Source organism: Rattus norvegicus, chromosome 4 (assembly GCF_021556685.1).
Source record: "Rattus norvegicus strain SHRSP/BbbUtx chromosome 4, alternate assembly SHRSP_T2T, whole genome shotgun sequence".
NCBI lineage: Eukaryota > Metazoa > Chordata > Mammalia > Rodentia > Muridae > Rattus > Rattus norvegicus.
In genome coordinates this window covers 157,277,194-157,297,685 of record NC_141537.1, presented here as the reverse complement: position 1 = coordinate 157,297,685, position 20,492 = coordinate 157,277,194, and the positions used below count along the sequence as shown (strand labels likewise).

The 20,492-nt window shown below is 41.3% G+C and overlaps 1 protein-coding gene across 3 annotated transcripts in view; it reads right to left on the bottom strand.

Annotated features, from left to right (window-relative positions):
* Window positions 1–12,198: 12,198 nt before the first annotated feature.
* Mug2 (murinoglobulin 2) overlaps window positions 12,199–20,492 on the bottom strand; it is a 72,842-nt gene continuing 64,548 nt past the window's right edge. For 2 of the 3 annotated variants that reach the window (XM_087658424.1, NM_001395728.1), the window contains 8 exon segments: window positions 18,578–18,801; window positions 17,575–17,793; window positions 17,295–17,422; window positions 15,379–15,469; window positions 14,704–14,772; window positions 13,795–13,897; window positions 12,657–12,698; window positions 12,199–12,345 (listed from right to left, as the gene is read on the bottom strand). In XM_087658424.1, the coding sequence (XP_087514550.1) occupies window positions 12,329–12,345; window positions 12,657–12,698; window positions 13,795–13,897; window positions 14,704–14,772; window positions 15,379–15,469; window positions 17,295–17,422; window positions 17,575–17,793; window positions 18,578–18,801 (893 nt within the window). In that variant the 3' untranslated portion in view covers window positions 12,199–12,328. 3 annotated transcript variants of the gene reach the window in all.

The window sequence follows — 20,492 nt, the reverse complement described above, 5'->3', positions numbered from 1 at the left end:
GATGCCTTTGTTATATGTTGGGGCTGCTTTTGTGTATATGCCCAAGAGAGGTATAGCTGGATCCTCAGGTAGTTCCATGTCCAATTTTCTGAGGAACCTCCAAACTGATTTCCAGAATAGTTGTACCAGCCTGCAATCCCACCAACAATGGAGGAGTGTTCCTCTTCTCCCTATCCTCCCCAGCATCTGCAGTTACCTGAGCTTTTGATCTTAGCAATTATCACTTGTGTAAGGTGGAATCTCAGGGTTGTTTTGATTTGCACTTCCCTTATGGCTAAAGATGTTGAACATTTCTTTAGGGGTTTCTCAGCCAGTCGGCATTGCTCAGCTGTGAATTCTTTGTTTAGCTCTGAACACCATTTTCAATAGGGTTATTTGGCTCCCTGCAATCTAAGTTCTTGAGTTCTTTGTATATTTTGGATAACAGCCCTCCATAAGTTGTAGGATTGGTAAAGACCTTTTCCGAATCTGTTTGTTGCCATTTGGTCCTAACCACAGTGTTCTTTGCCTTACAGAAGTTTTGCAGTTTTATGAGATCCCATTTGTCGATTCTTGATCTTAGAGCATAAGCCATTGGTGTTTTGTTCAGGAAATTTTCTCCAGTGCCCATGTGTTTGAGATTCTTCCCCACTTTTTCTTCTATTAGTTTGAGTGTATGTGGTTTGATGTGGAGGTACTTGATCCCCTTGGACTTAAGCTTTGTACAGGGTGATAAGCATGGATCGATCTGCATTCTTCTACATGTTGACCTCCAGTTGAACCAGGACCATTTGCTGAAAATGCTATCTTTTTTCCATTGGATGGTTTTGGCTCCTTTGTCAAAAATCAAGTGACTATAGGTGTGTGGGTTCATTTCTGGGCCTTTAATTCTGTTCCATTGGTCTATCTGTCTGTCTCTGTACCAATACCATGCAGTTTTTTATCACTATTGTTCTGTAATACTATTTGAGTTCAGGGATAGTGATACCCCAGAAGTCCTTTTATTGTTGAGGATAGTTTTAGCTATCCTGGGTTTTTTTCTTATTCCAGATGAATTTGCAAATTGTTCTGTCTAACTCTCTGAAGAATTGGATTGGTATTTTGATGGGGGTTGCATTGAATCTGTAGATTGCTTTTGGTTAAATGGCCATTTTTACTTTATTAATCCTGCCAATCCATGAGCATGGGAGATCTTTCTATCTTCTGAGATCTTCAATTTCTTTCTTTAGAGGTTTGAAGCTCTTTTCCTACATATCTTTCACTTGCTTGGTCAAAGTCACACCAAGGTATTTTATATTATTTTGGACTATTATGAAGGGTGTCTTTTCCCTAATTTCTTTCTCGGCTTGTTTCTCTTTTGTGTAGAGGAAGGGTACTGATTTATTTGAGTTAATTTTATACCCAGCCACTTTGCTGAAGGTGTTTATCAGGTTTAGTAGTTCTCTGGTGAAACTATTTGGCTCACTTAAATATACTATCATATCATCTGCAAATAGTGATATTTTGACTTCTCCTTTTCCAATCTGTATCCCCTTGATCTCCTTTTGCTGTCTGATTGCTCTGGCTAGAACTTCAAGAACTATATTGAATAAGTAGGGAGAGAGTGGACAGCCTTGTCTAGTCCCTGATGTTAGTGGGAGTGCTTCAAGTTTCTCTCCTTTTCGTTTAGTATTAGCTACTGTTTTTCTTTATATGGCTTTTACTATGTTTAGGTATGGCCCTTGAATTCCTATTCTTTCCCAGACTTTTATCATGAAAGGGTGTTGAATTTTTTCAAATGCTTGTGGTTTTTATGTTTCAGTTTGTTTATATAGTGGATTACCTTGATGGTTTTCCATATGTTAAACTATCCCTACATGCCTGGGATGATCAGGTCCCGGGAAGAGGCATGGCAGGCCCTTCTAGTTGCTGCCATCATAGAGAGCTCAAAAGCAATCCCCAGTAGCAACTTCAGCCCCATAACCAGAGGTAAGAACAACTTTTATTCTCCAAACGACCTGCCTGGTGGACTCAGGACACATGCCCACAGGAACAGCTGAAGACCAGTAGAAAGTGAAGACTACACTATGTTCCCATAACTGAAAGAAAACAGGAAAACAGATCTACAGCACTCCTGACACACAGGCCTATAGGACTGTATAGCCACTGTCAGAATAGCAGAACAAGGTAACACCAGAGACAACCTGATGGCAAGAGGCAAGCGCAGGAACCCAAGTAACAGAAACCAAGACTACATGGCATCATCGGAGCCCAATTCTCCCACCCAATTCTGGTGTGAATATCTAAAAACACCAGAAAAGCAAGATCTAGATTTTAGATCACATTTGATCATGATGATGGAGGACTTCAAGAAAGACATAAAGAACTCCCATAGAGAAACACAGTAAAACATAAATAGGCAAGTAGAAGGCTATAGAGAGGAATCACAGAAACCCCTGAAAAATTCCAGGAAAACACAATCAAACAGGTGAAGGAATTAAAAATGGATATAGAAGCAATAAAGTAGGCACAAAGGGAGACAATCCTGGATATAGAAAGCCAAAGGAAGAGACAAGGAGCCATAGATACAAGCATCACCAACAGAATACAAGAGAGAGAAGAGAGAATCTCAAGAGCAGAAGACTCCATAGATATTATCGGCACAACTGTTAAAGATAATGTAAAAGGGAAAAAGGTAGTGGTCCCAAACATACAGGAAATCCAGGACAAAATGAGATCAAACCTAAGGATAATAGGCATAGAAGAGAGTGAAGACTCCCAGCTCAAAGGACCAGTAAACATCTTCAACAAAATCATAGAAGAAAACTTCCCTAATCTAAAGAAAGAGATGCCCATAAACATACAAGAAGTCTACAGAACTCCAAATAGATTGGACCAGAAAAGAAACTCCTCCCGTCATATAATAGTCAAAACACCAAATGCACAAAATAAAGAAAGAATATTAAAAGCAGTAAGGGGAAAAGGTCAAGTAACATATAAAGGCAGACCTATCAGATTCACACCAGACTTCTCACCAGGGTCTATGAAACCCAGAAGATCCTGGACAGATGTCATACAGACCCTATAAGAACACAAATGCCAGTTCAAGTTACTGGATCCAGCAAAACTCTCAATTAACATAGATGGAGAAACCAAGATATTCCATGACAAAACCAAATTTACACAATATCTTTCTACAATTCTAGCCCTAAAAAGGATAGTAAATGGTAAAGCCCAACATAAGGAGGCAAGATACACCCTAGAAAAAGCAAGAAACTAATCGTCTTGGCAACAAAACAAAGAGAAGAAAGCACACTAACATAAACTCACATCAAAATATGAATATAACAGGAAGCAACAATCACTATTCCTTAATATTTCTCAACATCAATGGACTCAATTCCCCAATAAAAAGACATAGATTACCAAATTTGATACACAATGAGGACCCTGCATTTTGCTGCCTACAGGAAACACACCTCAGAGACAAAGACAGACACTACCTCAGAGTGAAAGGCTGGAAAACAGCTTTCCAAGCAAATGGTAGGAAGAAGCAGGCTGGAATAGCCATTCTAATATCGAATAAAATTTATTTTCAACCAAAATTAATCAAAAAAGATAAGGAAGGACACTTCATATTCATCAAAGGAAAAAATCCACCAAGATGAACTCTCAATCCTAAATATCATTGCTCCAAATACAAGGGCACCTACATACATAAAAGAAACCTTACTAAAGCTCAAAGCACACATTGCACCCCTCAAAATGATAATAGGAAATTTTAACACTCCACTCTCATCAATGGACAGATCATGGAAAAAAATTAAACGGAGACATAGACTTAGAGAAGTCATGAACCAAATGGACTTAAGAGATATTTATAGAACATTCTATCCTAACACAAAAGGATATACCTTCTTCTTACCACCTCATGGTACTTCCTACTAAATTGACCATATAGTCAGTCATCAAACAGTGCTCAATATATACAGAAAGATAGAAATAATCCCATGCATCCTCTCAGACCACCATGGGCTAAAGCTGGTTTCCAATAACAATAAGGGAAGAACACCTACATATACATGGAAATTGAACAATGCTCTACTCAATGATAACCTGGTGAAAGAAGAAATAAGGAAAGAAATGAAAGACTTCTTAGAATTTAATGAAAATGAAGGTACAATATACCCAAACTTATGGGACACAATGAAAGCTGTGCTAAGAGGAAAACTCACAGCTCTGAGTGCCTGCAGAAAGAAACAGGAGAGAACATATATCAGGAGCTTGACAGCACACCTAAAAGCTCTAGAACAAAAAGAAGCAAATACACCCAGGAGGAGTAGAAGGCAGGAAATAATCAAACTCAGAGCTGAAATCAACCAAGTAGAAATAAAAAGGACTGTACAAAGCATCAACAGAACCCAAACTTTGTTCTTTGAGAAAATCAACAAGATAGATAAATCCTTAATCAGACTAATGAGAGGACACAGAGAGTGTGTCCAAATTAACAAAATCAGAAATGGAATGGGAGACATAACTACAGAATCAGACTAAATTCAAAAAACCATGGCTCCGGACACTGCTGGAACCTGAAGGGACCGGATCAACAATTCTCTGCACCCAAATCCAGTGGGAGGGAGAGCTAAGCCCTCAGAGAGGCAGACATGCCTGGGAAGCCAGAAGAGACTACACTCTGCCCACATTTCTGACTCCATAGGAAAACACCAAATGCCATCTGGAACCCTGGTGTATGGGGCTCCCGGAAAAGGCAGCGCAAGTCCTCCTGGTTGCCACCCTCACGGAGAGCTCAAAACCAACACCCACGAGCAAACTTGAGTCTCGGGACCCCAGGTAAGATCAACTTTTCTGCTCCAAGTGACTGGTGGCCTCAGGACACACAGAGACAAAATTCCTCTGGGACCGGACACTTCCTGTTTTTAGCTGGATTCCCAACCTCGCTGATCCCCTCCTGCAGCTCACTGCTCCCAAACCCCGTGGGAGAGAGAGTTCACAGTCTGGACAGGTGGGCACTCCTGAGACTGCAGAGCGGAAGACACCACCAATACTGCCCACCCCTGCCCACATCCCTGGCCCAAGAGGAAACTATATATGGCGTCTGGGAACCAGAAGATAGGGGTACTGGAGCCGCAGGTCCCCTGTACCCCAGACATTGCCTGAACATGAAGGGACCGGATCAACAATTCTCTGCACCCAAATCCCATAGGAGGGAGAGCTAAACCTTCAGAGAAGCAGACATGACTGGGAATCCAGAAGAGACTACACTCTGCCCACATTTCTGACTCCAGAGGAAAACACCAAATGCCATCTGGGACCCCGGTGCATGGGGGCTTCCGGAAAATGCAGTGCAGGCCTTCCTGCTTGCTGCCCTCATGGAGAGCTCATAAGCAACACCCCATGAGCAAACTTGAGCCTCAGGACCACAGGTAAGACCAACTTTTCTGCTCCAATTGACCTGCCTGGTGAACTCAGGACCCAGGCCCACAGGAAAGCCGAAGACCTGTAGGCAGGAAAAACTACACAACGGAAAGCAGAACACACTGTTCCCATAACTGGCTGAAAGAAAACAGTAAAACAGGTCTACAGCACTCCTGACACACAGGCCTATAGCACGGTCTAGCCACTGTCAGAAATAGAACAAAGTAACACCAGAGATAATCTGATGGCGAGAGGCAAGCTCAGGAACCCAAGTAACAGAAACCAAGACTACATGGCATCATTGGAGCCCAATTCTCCCACCAAAGCAAACACTGAATATCCAAACACACCAGAAAAGCAAGATCTAGATTTAAAATCATATTTGATCATGATGCTGGAGGTCTTTAAGAAAGACATGAAGAACTCCCTTAGAGAAACGCAGGAAAACATAAATAAACAAGTAGAAGCTTATAGAGAGGAATCACAAAAATCCCTGAAAGAATTCCAGGAAAACACAATCAAACAGTTGAAGGAATTACAAATGGCAATAGAAGCAATGAAGAAAGCACAAAGAGAAACAACCCTGGTTATAGAAAACCAAAGGAAGAGACAAGGAGCCGTAGATACAAGCATCACCAACAGAATACAAGAGATAGAAGAGAGAATCTCAGTAGCAGAAGATTCCATAGAAATCATTGACACAATTGTCAAAGATAATGTAAAATGGAAAAAGCTACTGGTCCTAAAACATACAGGAAATCCAGGACTCAATGAGAAGACCAAACCTAAGGATAGTAGGTATAGAAGAGAGTGAAGATTTCCAGCTTCAAGGACCAGTAAATATCTTCAACAAAATCATAGAAAAAAACTTCCATAACCTAAAGAAAGAGATGACCATAAGCATACAAGAAGCCTACAGAACTCCAAATAGATTGGACCAGAAAAGAAACTCCTCCTGTCACATAATAGTCAAAACACCAAATGCAAAAAAAAATAAAGAATATTAAAAGCAGTAAGGGAAAAAGGTCAAGTAACATATAAAGGCAGACCTATCAGAATCACACCAGACTTCTCGCCAGTGACTGTGAAAGCCAGAAGATCCTAGATAGATGTCATACAGACACTAAGAGAACACAGATGCCAGCCGAGGTTACTATATCCTGCAAAACTCTCAATTAACATAGATGGAGAAACCAAGATATTCCATGACAAAACCAAATTTACACACTATCTTTCTACAAATCCAGTCCTACAAAGTATAGTAAATGGTAAAGACCAATATAAGGAAGCAAGCTACACCCTAGAAAAAGCAAGAAACTCATCGTCTTGGCAACAAAACAAAGAGAAGAAAAGAACAAAACATAACCTCACATCCAAATATGAATATAACAGGAAGCAATTATTCCTTAATATTTCTCAACATCAATGGACTCAACTCCCCAATAAAAAGTCATAGATTTACAAACTGGATACGCAATGACGACCCTGCATTCTGCTGCCGACAGGAAACACACCTCAGAGACAAAGACAGACACTACCTCAGAGTGAAAGGCTGGAAAACAATTTTCCAAGCAAATGGTCGGAAGAAGCAAGCTGGAGTAGCCATTCTAATATTGAATAAAATCAATTTTCAACTAATAGTCATCAAAAAAGATAAGCAAGGACACTTCATAGTCATCAAAGGAAAAATCCACCAAGATGAACTCTCAATCCTAAATATCTATGCTCCAAATACAAGGGCACCTACATACATAAAAGAAACCTTACTAAAGCTCAAAGCACACATTTCACCTCCTAAAATGATAATAGGAAATTTCAACACTCCACTCTCAACAATGGACAGATCATGGAAACAGAAATTAAACAGAGACATAGACAGACTAAGAGAAGTCATGAACCAAATGGACTTAAGAGATATTTATAGAACATTCTATCCTAACACAAAAGGATATACCTTCTTCTCACCACCTCATGGTACTTTCTCCAAAACTGAACAAACAATTGGTAAAAAAAAATAGGCCTGAACAGATACAGAAAGAAAGAAATAAACCCATGCTTCCTATCAGATCAGCACGGGCTAAAACTGGCCTTCAATAACAATAAGGGAAGAACGCCCTAAACATGGAAGTTGAACAATGCTCTACTCAATGATAACCTGGTGAAGGAAGAAATAAAGAAAGAAATTAAAGACTTTTTAAAATTTAATGAAAATGAAGGTATAACATACCCAAACTTATGGGACACAATGAAAGCTGTGCTAAGAGGAAAACTCATAGCTCTGAGTGGCTGCAGAAAGAAACAGGAGAGAGCATATGTCACGAGCTTGACAGCATACCTAAAAGCTCTAGAACAAAAAGAGGCAAATACACCCAGGAGGAGTAGAAGACAGGGGATAATCAAACTCAGAGCTGAAATTAACCAAGTAGAAACAAAAAGGATCATACAAAGCATCAACAGAACCAAATGTTGGATCTTTGAGAAAATCAACAAGATAGATAAACCCTTAGCCAGATTAATGAGAGGACACAGAGAGTGTGTCCAAATTAATAAAATCAGAAATGAAAAGGGAGACATAATCAGAGGAAATTCAAAAAATCATCAGATCCTACTACAAAAACCTATATTCAACAAAACTTGAAAATCTGCAGGAAATGGCCAATTACCTAGACAGATACCAGGTACCAAAGTCAATTCAGGAACAGATAAACCATTTAAATAACAAAATAGAAGCAGTAATTGAAAAGCCCAGGTCCAGACGGGTTTAGTGCAGAATTCTATCAGACCTTCTTTGAAGACCTCATACCAATATTATCCAAACTATTCCACAAAATTGAAACAGATGGAGCACTACCGAATTCCTTCTATGAAGCCACAATTACTCTTATACCTAAACCACACAAAGACCCAACAAAGAAAGAGAACATCAGTCCAATTGCCCTTATGAATATTGACGCAAAAATACTCAATAAAATTCTGGCAAACCGAATCCAAGAGCACATCAAAACAATCATCCACCATGATCAAGTGGGCTTCATCCCAGGCATGCAGGGATGGTTTAATATACGGAAAACCATCAACGTGATCCATTATATAAACAAACTGAAAGAACAAAACCACATGATCATTCATTAGACACCGAGAAAGCATTTGACAAAATTCAACACCCCTTCATGACAAAAGTCCTGGAAAGAATAGGAATTCAGCCCATATCTAAACATAGTAAAAGCCATATACAGCAAACCAGTTGCTAACATTAAACTAAATAGAGAGAAACTTGAAGCAATCCCACTAAAATCACCAACTAGACAAGGCTGCCCACTCTCTCCCTACTTATTCAATATAGTTCTTGAAGTTCTAGCCAGAGCAATCAGACAACAAAAGGAGGTCAAAGGGATACAGATTGGAAAAGAAGAAGTCAAAATATCACTATTTGCAGATGATATGATAGTATATTTACGTGATCCCAAAAGTTCCACCAGAGAACTACTAATGCTGATAAACACCTTCAGCAAAGTGGCTGGGTATAAAATTAACTCAAATAAATCAGTAGCCCTCCTCTACACAAAAGAGAAACAAGCCGAGAAAGAAATTAGGGAAACGACACCCTTCATAATAGTCCCAAATAATATAAAGTACCTCGAGTGACTTTAACCAAGCAAGTAAAAGATCTGTACAATAAGAACTGCCAGCCTCTGAAGAAAGAAATTGAAGAAGACATGAGAAGATGGAAAGATCTCCCATGCTCATGGATTGGCAGGATTAAAATAGTAAAATTGGCCATTTTACCAAAAGCAATCTACAGATTCAATGCAATCCCCATCAAAATACCAATCCAATTCTTCAAAGAGTTAGACAGAACAATTTGGAAATTCATCTCAAATAACAAAAAACCCAGGATAGCTAAAACTATCATCAACAATAAAAGCCCTTCAGGGGGAATCACTATCCCTGAACTCAAGCAGTATTACAGAGTAATAGTGATAAACACTGCATGGTATTGGCACAGAGACAGACAGATAGACCAATGGAATAGAATTGAAGACCCAGAAAGGAACCCACACACTCATGGTCACTTGATTTTTGACAAAGGAGCCAAAACCATCCAATGGAAAAAAGAGCATTTTCAGCAAATGGTGCTGGTTCAACTGGAAGTCAGCATGTAGAAGAATGCAGATCGATCCATGCTTATCACTCTGTACAAAGCTTAAGTCCAAGTGGATAAAGGACCTCCACATCAAACCAGATACACTCAAACTAATAGAACAAAAAGTTGGGAACACAAGGGCACTGAAGAAAATTTCCTGAACAAAACACCAATGGCTTATGCTCTAAGATCAAGAATCGACAAATGGGATCTCATAAAACTGCAAAACTTCTGTAAGGCAAAGGACACTGTGGTTAGGACAAAACAGCAACCAACAGATTGGGAAAAGATCTTTACCAATCCTACAACAGGTAGAGGGCTTATATCCAAAATATACAAAGAACTCAAGAAGTTAGAGCGCAGGGAGACAAATAACCCTATTAAAAAATGGGATTCAGAGCTAAACAAAGAATTCACAGCTGAGTAATGCCGAATGACTAAGAAACACCTAAAGAAATGTTCAACATCTTTAGTGGTAAGGGAATTGCAAATGAAAACTACCCTGAGATTTCACCTCACACCAGTGAGAATAGCTAAGATCAAAAACTCAGGTGACAGTAAATGCTGGCGAGGATGCAGAGAAAGAGGAACACTCCTCCATTGTTGGTGGGATTGCAGACTGGTACAACCAATCTGGAAATCTGGAGGTACCTCAGAAAATTGTACATTGAACTACCTGAGGACCCAGCTATACCTCTCTTGGGCATATACTCAAAAGATGCCCCAACATATAACAAAGACAAGTGCTCCACTATGTTCATAGCAGCCTTATTCATAAGAGCCAGAAGCTGGAAAGAACCCAGATGCCCTTCAACAGAGGAATGGATACAGAAAATGTGGTACATCTAAACAATGGAATAGTACTCAGCTTTCAAAAACAATGACTTTATGAAATTCATAGGCAAATGGAGGGAACTGGAAAATATCATCCTGTGTAAGGTAACCCAATCACAGAAAAACACATGGTATGCACTCATTGATAAGTGGCTATTAACCCAAATGCTTGAATTACCCTAGATGCACAGAACCCAGGAAACTCAAGGATGATCAAAATGCGAATGCTTCACTCCTTCTTTAAAAGGGGAATAAGAATACCCTTGGCAGGGAATAGGGAGGCAAAGATTAAAACAGAGGCAGAAGGAACACCCATTCAGAGTCTGCCCCACATGTGGCCCATATATATACAGCAACCCAATGAGAGAAGATTGATGAAGGAAAGAAGTGCAGGCTGACAAGAATGGGATGTAGATCTCTCCTGAGAGACACACCTAGAATACAGCAAATACATAGGCGAATGCCAGCAGCAAACCACTGAACTGAGAATGAGACTCCTGTTGAATGAATCTTAGCAAGGACTGAAAGAGCTTAAAAGGGCTTGAGACCCCATATGAACAACAATGCCAACCAACCAGAGCTTCCAGGGACTAAGCCACTACCCAAAGACTATACATGGACTGACCCTGGGCTCCAACCTCATAGATAGCAATGAATAGCCTAGTAAGAGCACCAGTGGAAGGGGAAGCCCTTGGTCCTGCTAAGACTGAACCCCCCAGTGAACGTGATTGTTTGGGGCCGGGTGGTAATGGGCAAGAGGATGGGGAGGGGAACACCCATATAGAAGGGTAAGGGGAGGCGTTAGTGGGATTTTGGTCCGGAAACTGGGAAGGGAATATTCAAAATGTAAATAAGAAATACTCAAGTTAATAAAGAAAAAAATACAAAAAAGAAAAAATATATATGTAAATGTAAATTATATAAATATATATTCTAACAACAACAAAAAAAAATCATTAGATCCTACTACAAAAGCCTACATTCAACAAAACTTGAAAATCTTCAGGAATTTGGACCAGGTTCCAAAGTTAAATCAGTAATAGATAAACAATTTAAACAACCCCATATCTCCTAAAGAAATAGAGGCAGTCATTAAAGGTCTCCCAACCAAAAGAGCCCCGGTCCATATGGGTTCAATTTAGAATTCCATTATACCTTCATAGAATACCTCATACCAATACTATCCAAACTATTCCACAAAGTTGAAACAGGCAGAGCACTACAAAATTCCTTCTATGAAGCCACAATTACTCTTATACCTAAACCACACAAAGACCCAACAAAGAAAGAGAACATCAGACCAATTTCCCTTATGAATATTGATGCAAAAATATTCAGTTAAATTCTGTCAAACCTAATCCAAGGGCACATCAAAACAAACATCCATCATGATCAAGTAGGCTTCATCCCAGGCATGTAGGAATGGTTTAATATATGGACTTTTGAGAGACGATCTTGTTATAAAGTCCAGGCTCACTTGGCACTTGCAAAAGGAACCGAGGTCAGTCTTGAATTTCTGACTCTCCTGCCTAATCCTCCAAAAATTCTCTGAATGTAAGCTGGAATCTGCAATTTGTGCCTGCAGTGTAGTCTTGTGTCACTAATACATCCATGGTCATTTTCTTATGGAGGTACGGTTGCCGCAGGGGTTATCCATGTCTGGAGCTCTGTTTAATTGAAGCAGTTGCAGTGTTTCCCATGCTCACAATGCATGCTCTTCTGTTTAGAAGTCATCTCTGTTCATCCAAAATGTGGAGCGTAGGGCAAAACACTAACTGAGCAAGAAGTAAATTTGGATTAAGTGGAGAAATAATCACAGGTAGAGATTCGCTAGAATTATGTCTTTATTTACCAAGATTGTTCAGTAGTTGTTATTTCAGAGACAAACACAAATCACAACCTTGAAAGTTCTCTGGTTTGGGGATTCCAGCAATGCCTTGTCCACAGATATGAGTTTCAAACATTTTGTTTGTCTGTATGGGGAGAAGAGAAAACAGCATGTGATGAGTATAATGTCACTGGGTACAGGCAGCAATGTTCTCTGCTGGATAGCAAACTGGCCAAGGTCCAGAATGGCATCCTTCAGATTTTCTACCATAAGCTACCATACATGTTTGTTGAGATGTTACAGGAGTCTCCTAGGGTTAGTACACCAATCCAAAGGTGCACATTTCTGTGTTTTTGCTCAGTGAGAATTGTCTGAGCTCATCTAATAAAAGTTTGGGATAATTTTGAGGTGAAGGAGGTCAGAGGAAGGCTTGTGCGAGGAGTGCTAGGTGCTTACCTGAGCTGCAGGGGCTGCTATATTCAGCAAAAGCCACTTCATCTGAAAGACATGGGGTTAGAACCTGAGAATCAGAGTTTTTGGGAGAGGAGTGTGTGGAGGGACAGGTAGGTGGAGGGAGGGGTGTGTGGAGGGTAGGTGATGTTTTGGGGCTGACCACTTCCTCAATCAGGACCTGGGTGATTGCTAAAACATTCTCTCTAGGGTTATCAGACAAACCAAAGGAGGGAACATTTCCCCTTGAAGCAACTGCTTAGCATTTTTATCCTGGGCCAGCAAGTTGGCTCAGTGGGGAAAAGTGCTTTCTGTGAAGCCTTCTGACCTCAGTGAGGATCCGCATGGCAGAAGTAGAGAGCCCATTTTAACGAAATGGCCAGGTGACCTTCACAAGCACTGGATGTGCCTGCCTCTCACAATATAAAAAAAACAAACACAACAACAGTGGAGTCATTTACCCTGTGGAGAAATCAAACACTTCTCCTACAGTGTTTGAGCAGAGGACTAGCTGCGATCCTTGAAGACATAGGTCCTTTCTGATTCCATTCTATGTTCCTGTTTTCCTTCACTATTTCTTGAATTCTTCTAGTCTGAAATATTTGGTTTGTATCTCTTCCCTTGACAGAAAGCCCTCCATTTAATTCCGTAGCTCTGGCTTTGTGCTCTTTCTTTGGTTACCACTAAGCACAAGGGCTCCAATTCCCTCTCACCTTTCTATTCCCACTCTAATTATTTGTACATTTCCTCCTCTTCCCATTGCTGCATTTCTAAGATTTGTGTGTCTTTCAACCTATAGCCCCCACTTTGTAAAGTGTTTGGTCCCTTGGGTTACTTGGACATGTTTGGTCCCACATGATTACCTGCAGACACAGGAACAAGGCATAAATGGCTGAATAAACTGAAATTTTATACATGGTTTTCTGGCCTACATAAAATGTCAGGGTCTGAAAAACAATTGTCTTTACTAGTAGGTGTGATTGTGTATGTCTGTAATATTAGCATTTGGGAGGCTGAGTCAAGAGGACTGAGGATTTGGGCCAGCCCGAGTTACATAGTGGGAAAGCATTAAAAAAATGAAAAACAAAAAACAACAACTCAAAACAACAACCCAAACAAGTTTCTTTAGGGTCATCTCGCTCACCTGTCTCATAGTAGTCATACACTTTCACAATGGCAGGCTGCAGGTTCTTTACTGGGATGTCTTGTTGAATGATGAAGGAGAAGGACAGTGTCTGATTGGTTACCTGGGAGAGAGAGAAAAATGATCTGGACTCACAAAAGGGGCCAGTGTTTTTCCTCAGCCTGACTGACTTATGTGTTGGGTAGCATTTGCTCTCACACTCACTGTGTTCCTTAACTGCCCACCTACGTGGATGCTGAGATGGGTTTTAGAGTGGGGGTGGGAGGAACTGAAGTACAGGTTCCTGGGACTATGTGAAGCTTTTCCAGTCTATTAAACCATTCCAAAAATCCATATTACTCCTTTGATATTTGATTTTGTCCATTGTGAGAGTTAACCCTTTGACTTGCCGACTTGGGACCCAAAGCTATGTTCCAGGAAAGCCAGCAAAGAGTCTTAAAGATTTGTTTTACTACTATTACTACTACTGTTGTTCTGTGTGTGTGTGTGTGTGTGTGTGTGTGTGTGTGTGTGTGTGTGTGTTGTGTTTCTGTACTGATGGAGCCCAGAAGGAGGAATCAGATTCCCTGGAAATGGAGTTACAGGGCGTTTTGAATTGGGTTGGCTTCAGGGAACTGAATTCTGATCTTCTGCAAGAGCAGTAAGTGCCCTTAACTGCTGAATCAGGTCTCCAGGCCAGACAGAAAGAACTCACAGCATCATCTAGTAAGAGGGAACATGCCTCTAACTCAATTAGAATTGATAAAGCCTTTAGAATTGCTTCTCTTCTGCTATGTGCTTCCCACATAGATTCACAAGAAAGATTGCCCACCTAGGCATGTATAGGAAGGCGGGAAGGACCCTCACCTGACCCACATAGATCAAGGACTGCTGCCTCGGCAGGTCTAGTGAGGCAGGAAAGAATCGTACCTGGTCCAAATATAACAGGACGTTGTTGGTGGTCACTTCTGTTCTGCTCACGTGCTCTAATCTTTCAAGCTGAAAATGAGAGAAAATCCCAAGTTACTGAAAAAGCCTTGGGGGGTGAGGGAGATAAATGAACTGGGGGATGGTGGATAATAAACAGGTGATGTTATTGAATTCATTTAAATGAATGGTAAGAAACTTTCTCAATAAAATGAAAATATATTTAGAAAATTGTGACTGCTACTTTACTGAAGGCCTGGCTGAATATGAGTGATAGGCATTTTTGAGTTTTGTTTGAACATCAAAAATAGTCACCCATCTTGTAGTACCTACCCCATATTCAATGTGCTGTTATCAACCTTAGATTTTTGTTAATTTTCATATTTCTTAAAGTACACCTGCAACCATTTAATAATATTTTCCCATGAATCATTGACCAGGTTCATCACACTTTAAAAGTTGTCATTAGATAGATTGTGGACTCGGTGAACTCAGATCCCGTTCTTATGTTTCTTGTGCTAGCTGCTATCACAATCCATACCTACACCAGCATTTTAACAAACCCAAGTGTGTTAAATTAGCGCTACCTGCTTTGACATGGGTTGACGTAATCATGACGGTATTGGTAGGCTCCTAGTCTGAGGATACAGGGAACACAAACATCTCGTCTCTGCCTACCTTCTTCACTGTTGGTTTCAATGGGATGAAACCAGAGAGCATCTTCACATCGGCAATCACCATGTTGGAGGCTGGACGGCTCCCCGTGTAACTACAGACCAAAGAAGTGCACAGGACGAGTCATTTTAATAGTTTGAATCCTGCTTCCTTTGAGGTCCAGCAGTAATTCATTATATAGCCTGTGTGATATTTTCCATATCTTAAAATATGTGGCCTTTATCATCAATATAAATAGTTCTGAGAATAGACAGCATAATAATATCATCTGCATCATTGATAAGTGGCTATTAGCCCAAATGCTTGAATTACCCTAGATGCCTAGAACAAATGAAACTCAAGACGGATGATCAAAATGTGAATGCTTCACTCCTTCTTTCAAAGGGGAACAAGAATACCCTTGGCAGGGACTAGAGAGGCAAAGATTAAAACAGAGACTGAAGGAACACCCATTCAGAGTCTGCCCCACATGTGGCCCATACATATACAGCCACCCAATTAGACAAGATGGATGAAGCAAAGAAGTGCAGACCGACAGGAGCCGGATGTAGATCGCTCCTGAGAGACACAGCCAGAATACATCGAACACAGAGGCGAATGCCAGCAGCAAACCACTGAACTGAGAATAGGACCCGCATTGAAGGAATCAGAGAAAGAACTGGAAGAGCTTGAAGGGGCTCGAGACCCCATATGTACAACAATGCCAAGCAACCAGAGCTTCCAGGGACTAAGCCACTACCTAAAGACTGACCCTGGACTCTGACCTCATAGGTAGCAATGAATATCCTAGTAAGAGCACCAGTGGAAGGGGAAGCCCTGGGGCCTGCTAAGACTGAACCCCCAGTGAACGTGATTGTTGGGGGGAGGGCGGCAATGGGGGGAGGATGGGGAGGGGAACACCCATAAGGAAGGGGAGGGGGGAGGGGGATGTTTGCCCGGAAACCAGGAAATGGAATAACACTCGAAATGTATATAAGAAATACTCAAGTTAATAAAAAAAAAAGAGGAAAACTCATAGCGCTGAGTGCCTGCAAAAAGAAACAGGAAAGAGCATATGTCACCAACTTGACAGCACACCTAAAAGCTCTAGAACAAAAAGAAGCAAATACACCCAGGAGGAGTAGAAGGCAGGAAATAATCAAACTCAGAGCTGAAATCAACCAAGTAGAAACAAAAAGGAGCATAAAAAAATAATATCATGTGCAGAGTGCATTAATGACTGGATTCTCCAGCCATGTTAGTAAGTCAGCAGTCTGCTTAGCTAGTAAGAGACCTAGTATAAAAAACAAGTATGTATGGAACCTGAGGGCTGATTTTGTCACTTGTCACATGCACGTGTGCTGACAAGTGCATGTGGGCAAGCGGGCGCGCGCAGGCACACACACACACACACACAAACACACACACACACATGCACATATGTATGGCAAGTCACACAGTGGGTGTATTATCTCTACACAAGATCCCTTTGCTTCCTACAGTTAGACCCAAGTACTAGTTATGTTTCCTATGAAACTTTTGATGAGCCTCAGAGGAACTGAATATCTTTTTTCTTATAGAAAATGGAATTTTGAAAGCCCAGGAAGTATAGTCCTTCTTGGTGAAGAAGAACAATCCATGTCAAAGTCTCCTGGAAAAGAATGATGTATTATTTTATTATGAGAGTGGACTAGAAAGGAACCCTAAAATCAGACTAATAAGAAATTATAATTTTACAATTCCTCATTGTTCACTTTGTTGAAGTCCAGTATTTTTAATCATTTATTTTTACAGGCAAAAAATGTTAATGAAGAGACCCACTCTAGGTATCTTTGAACGCGTTCCATGAAGAGCGTTAGGAAGATAGTCCTATAGTAGGTGAGAGAAAAAGACAGAGATAGATGCTCATACAGAGACAGAGACACATGCCTATCTCATACCTGATTTCTAGTGAGATCTGGAAGCTGTTCTGGCCTTTGGGGTTGTTACAAGTCAGGGGTACGGTCTTCACCTTTAGAGCAAACGCAGGCTGCTGCTTCTCCAAGGGCAGGTTGTATCTCAGCGTAGTCTGATAAGTAGTGAACAGAAATACTTCACCTCCTTTTCACTGAGTCCTTGGATCAATTTTCCTCAATTTGAGCATAGTGTGTGCAAAGTCAGACTTTCCATTTTGGGGAAGGAGGCTCACAGCCACATACCCACAACTTCCCAGCATCTTACCTGAGCATACACACATCCTTCCCCTGACACACTGACGGTATAGTTCCCAGGAATGTCTGGTAATGAGACCTGCTGCAGTAACAGGCGATTACTCTTGTCCACTTGGAACTTTTGGGAAAATGACCCTGAAGATTGGACGGTCACCGAAGGAGTTTTCTGGCTTTTGGAAAAAGTAGCTGCTCCGTATTTGGACAGAGCATCGAGGGCCACCACAGTGTCCTGGCAGGAGTGAATGAAAACGTTCAGGATAGCATCCATTTGGAAGGCCTTGAGCTCTTCCCAAAGTTTGCTCTAGCTGTGACAAACTGTCATGAAACTTCTGTCTCTAATTATTTGAGCTCTAAACATTATTTCAGGCTTTAATATAGAAACATTTGAGGGTCAAAAACCTCCAAAATGGCTTCCTCCTTAGAGTATTCTGTCATATGCAAATCCTCCCTAGCCAGAGGAAATAGATTAGATTTTCCTCCCAGCATTCATTGTTTTTCTCCTTTGTCCCCAACTCCCATGGTGATCAAGTCCATCTCTCCACAAAACCACATCCTTGCTGAGAGTGATCTATCCCACATAAGATTAGGAGGGCCTATCAGGAGAAGGGAAACAGCTGTACCTAAGGTCAGTAGGGCAGCAGACATGTCGGTTTCGTCTTGGGTCTCCGTATGCTGTTCTAGGGTGAAGGAGCTATGTCTAGGGTGAGGGAACTATGCCTAGGATTCTGGATAATCCAGGATTTTGTCCACTGTTCTATATTAATGATTGGATCTGGGTTAGGAAGTTCTCAGAAACATAGAAACATAGAACTAATCCTGGTATCAAGAGAACTGTGGCTGGGAACAGGAACGAGGGCAATTTATTGCTAGATTTTATCATCCCTCTCTTCCTACAGACACAAACTATCTAAGAGTAACATTTCCTTGTTCTCTTCTCTTCACCTTTTTATGGTTCCTGTGTCTCTTGTTCAAATCCCCTAACCCCATGTAGATTCTGAAGGAAAACCACTGACCTGTGTGGAGGAGAAGCCGCCATGGGAATTCTGCTGCTTTGTGAGCCACTTGATGGTGCCCGTTGACAAAGCCAGGTCCTCAGGGGATGGGGCTGGGTGGGCAGTGAGGCGAGCTAAGACAACATAGGCACTCATCTCTACTTCAACAGAAGAAGCCTGGGGTGTGTACAGATAGTGCTCTGATTTCATGGGTTTCTGAGGTCTTTCCCAGTGGATGGAGTTATCTTAGGGTAAAAATAGAGAGAAAATTAAAAGTCTGAATGGAGAATGATTGCATGACAGTATTTAGAAAGAAGGACCAGTAAAAGGTTGTAGAAGGTTTTAAAGTTTTTCCTCACAATACACTCAGGTTTACTAATTTACAGTAAAAATGTTCAGTTGGTGCAGATGGGTTGTGATTGAGAAAGACCATGGACAGAAATAGTATGTTATTAATTAAATTAAGTCCTCAATAGAGCTCTAGCAGAGCTGTTGAAGAGACAATAGCCGACACGACTCTTTTACTCATTAACTCCCTCACAACCAACAAACTGTCACTTGTTCACCATTCAAACCAAATGACTTATTAAAGTTTCCCAATGGGTTCGGAGTTTCAGTTGAAATACCAGAACCTTGAAACCTCTTTCTTCTGTGTGTTCTTCATAGTCTTTGCTGCTCTGGATAGGAATACATGTAGCAGAGAGAAATGCTAAGCTTTGAGAGTGGACACCACAGGAGTGCAGACATTTTGAGGCTGCACGACAGACTGCCACCTCTGTACATCTTAGCTCACATCACTGGTCCAAGGAGAATCTGCACAGTGCTCCTGGACACAGGGATATAGGAACAGACAGCCTCCAGTACCTGTGGTTCTGGTCTGTGCCCAGAACCAAACTGAACTGGCCAAACAGCTCCCTGCACCCAAATTCCATGGGGGAGAGAGCTGTACACTCAGAAGTGTGGATACTCCTGAGAAGTTAGAGAATTCCCCCTGCCAACAGTCCAGACCCAAGAAGGAATCGCATAGTGCCAACTGTGCCCTCGGAGTGCAAGGACCTATAGGAACAATCAGGGGCAGGACCCTTTGATTCCTGCCCACACCTAGAGAAGGTAGACAGTCTCCAGGAGCGCTGACACAGCTGAGAGCAGAGGTAAGACCTACTTTTCTGCTACCAAGTGACCTGCCTGGTAGATTCAGGATACACAGAGGCAGAAGTCCTCTGGGTCAGGGTACTTCCTGTTTCTGAATCTGCCCAGAAGTGAGTTGATACCATTCCAGAGTTCCCTGCACCCAAATCCCATGGGGGAGAGAGCTGGATCCTCAGAAATGTGGATAGTCCTGAGAAGTAAGTGGAGAGTACTCTCTGCCAACAGTCCAGACCCAAGAGGGAATCGCATAGTGCCAATTGTGCCAGTGTGGTACAAGGACCTACATGAGAAATCAGGGGCAGGACCCTTTGATTCCTGCCCACGCCGAGAGAAGGAAGACAGACTCCAGGAGAACTGACATATCTGAAATCAGAGCCCCTATTCTCAGGAAAGGCTGGAAAGAAAACTGGAAAACAGTTCTACAGGAATATTGACTCAGAGGCCTACACCAGGGTCAAGTCACTCTCAGAAACAGCAAGACAAGCAAACACCAGAGACAACCCAATGGCTAGAGGCAAGCGCAGGAATCTAAGCAACAGAAACCAAGACTAGTTGTCAACATCAAAGCCCAGTACTCCCACCAAAGAAAATACTGGATATCTAAACATAACAGAGAAGCAAGATTTAGATTTAAAATCACATTCTTTTGATAATGATGGAGGAGTTTAAGAAAGACATAAAAAACTCCCTTAAAGAAATGCAAGAAACCACAAGTAAATAAATAGAAGCCCTTAGAGAGGAAACACAAAAATCTCTGAAAGAATTACAGGAAAATACAACCAAACAG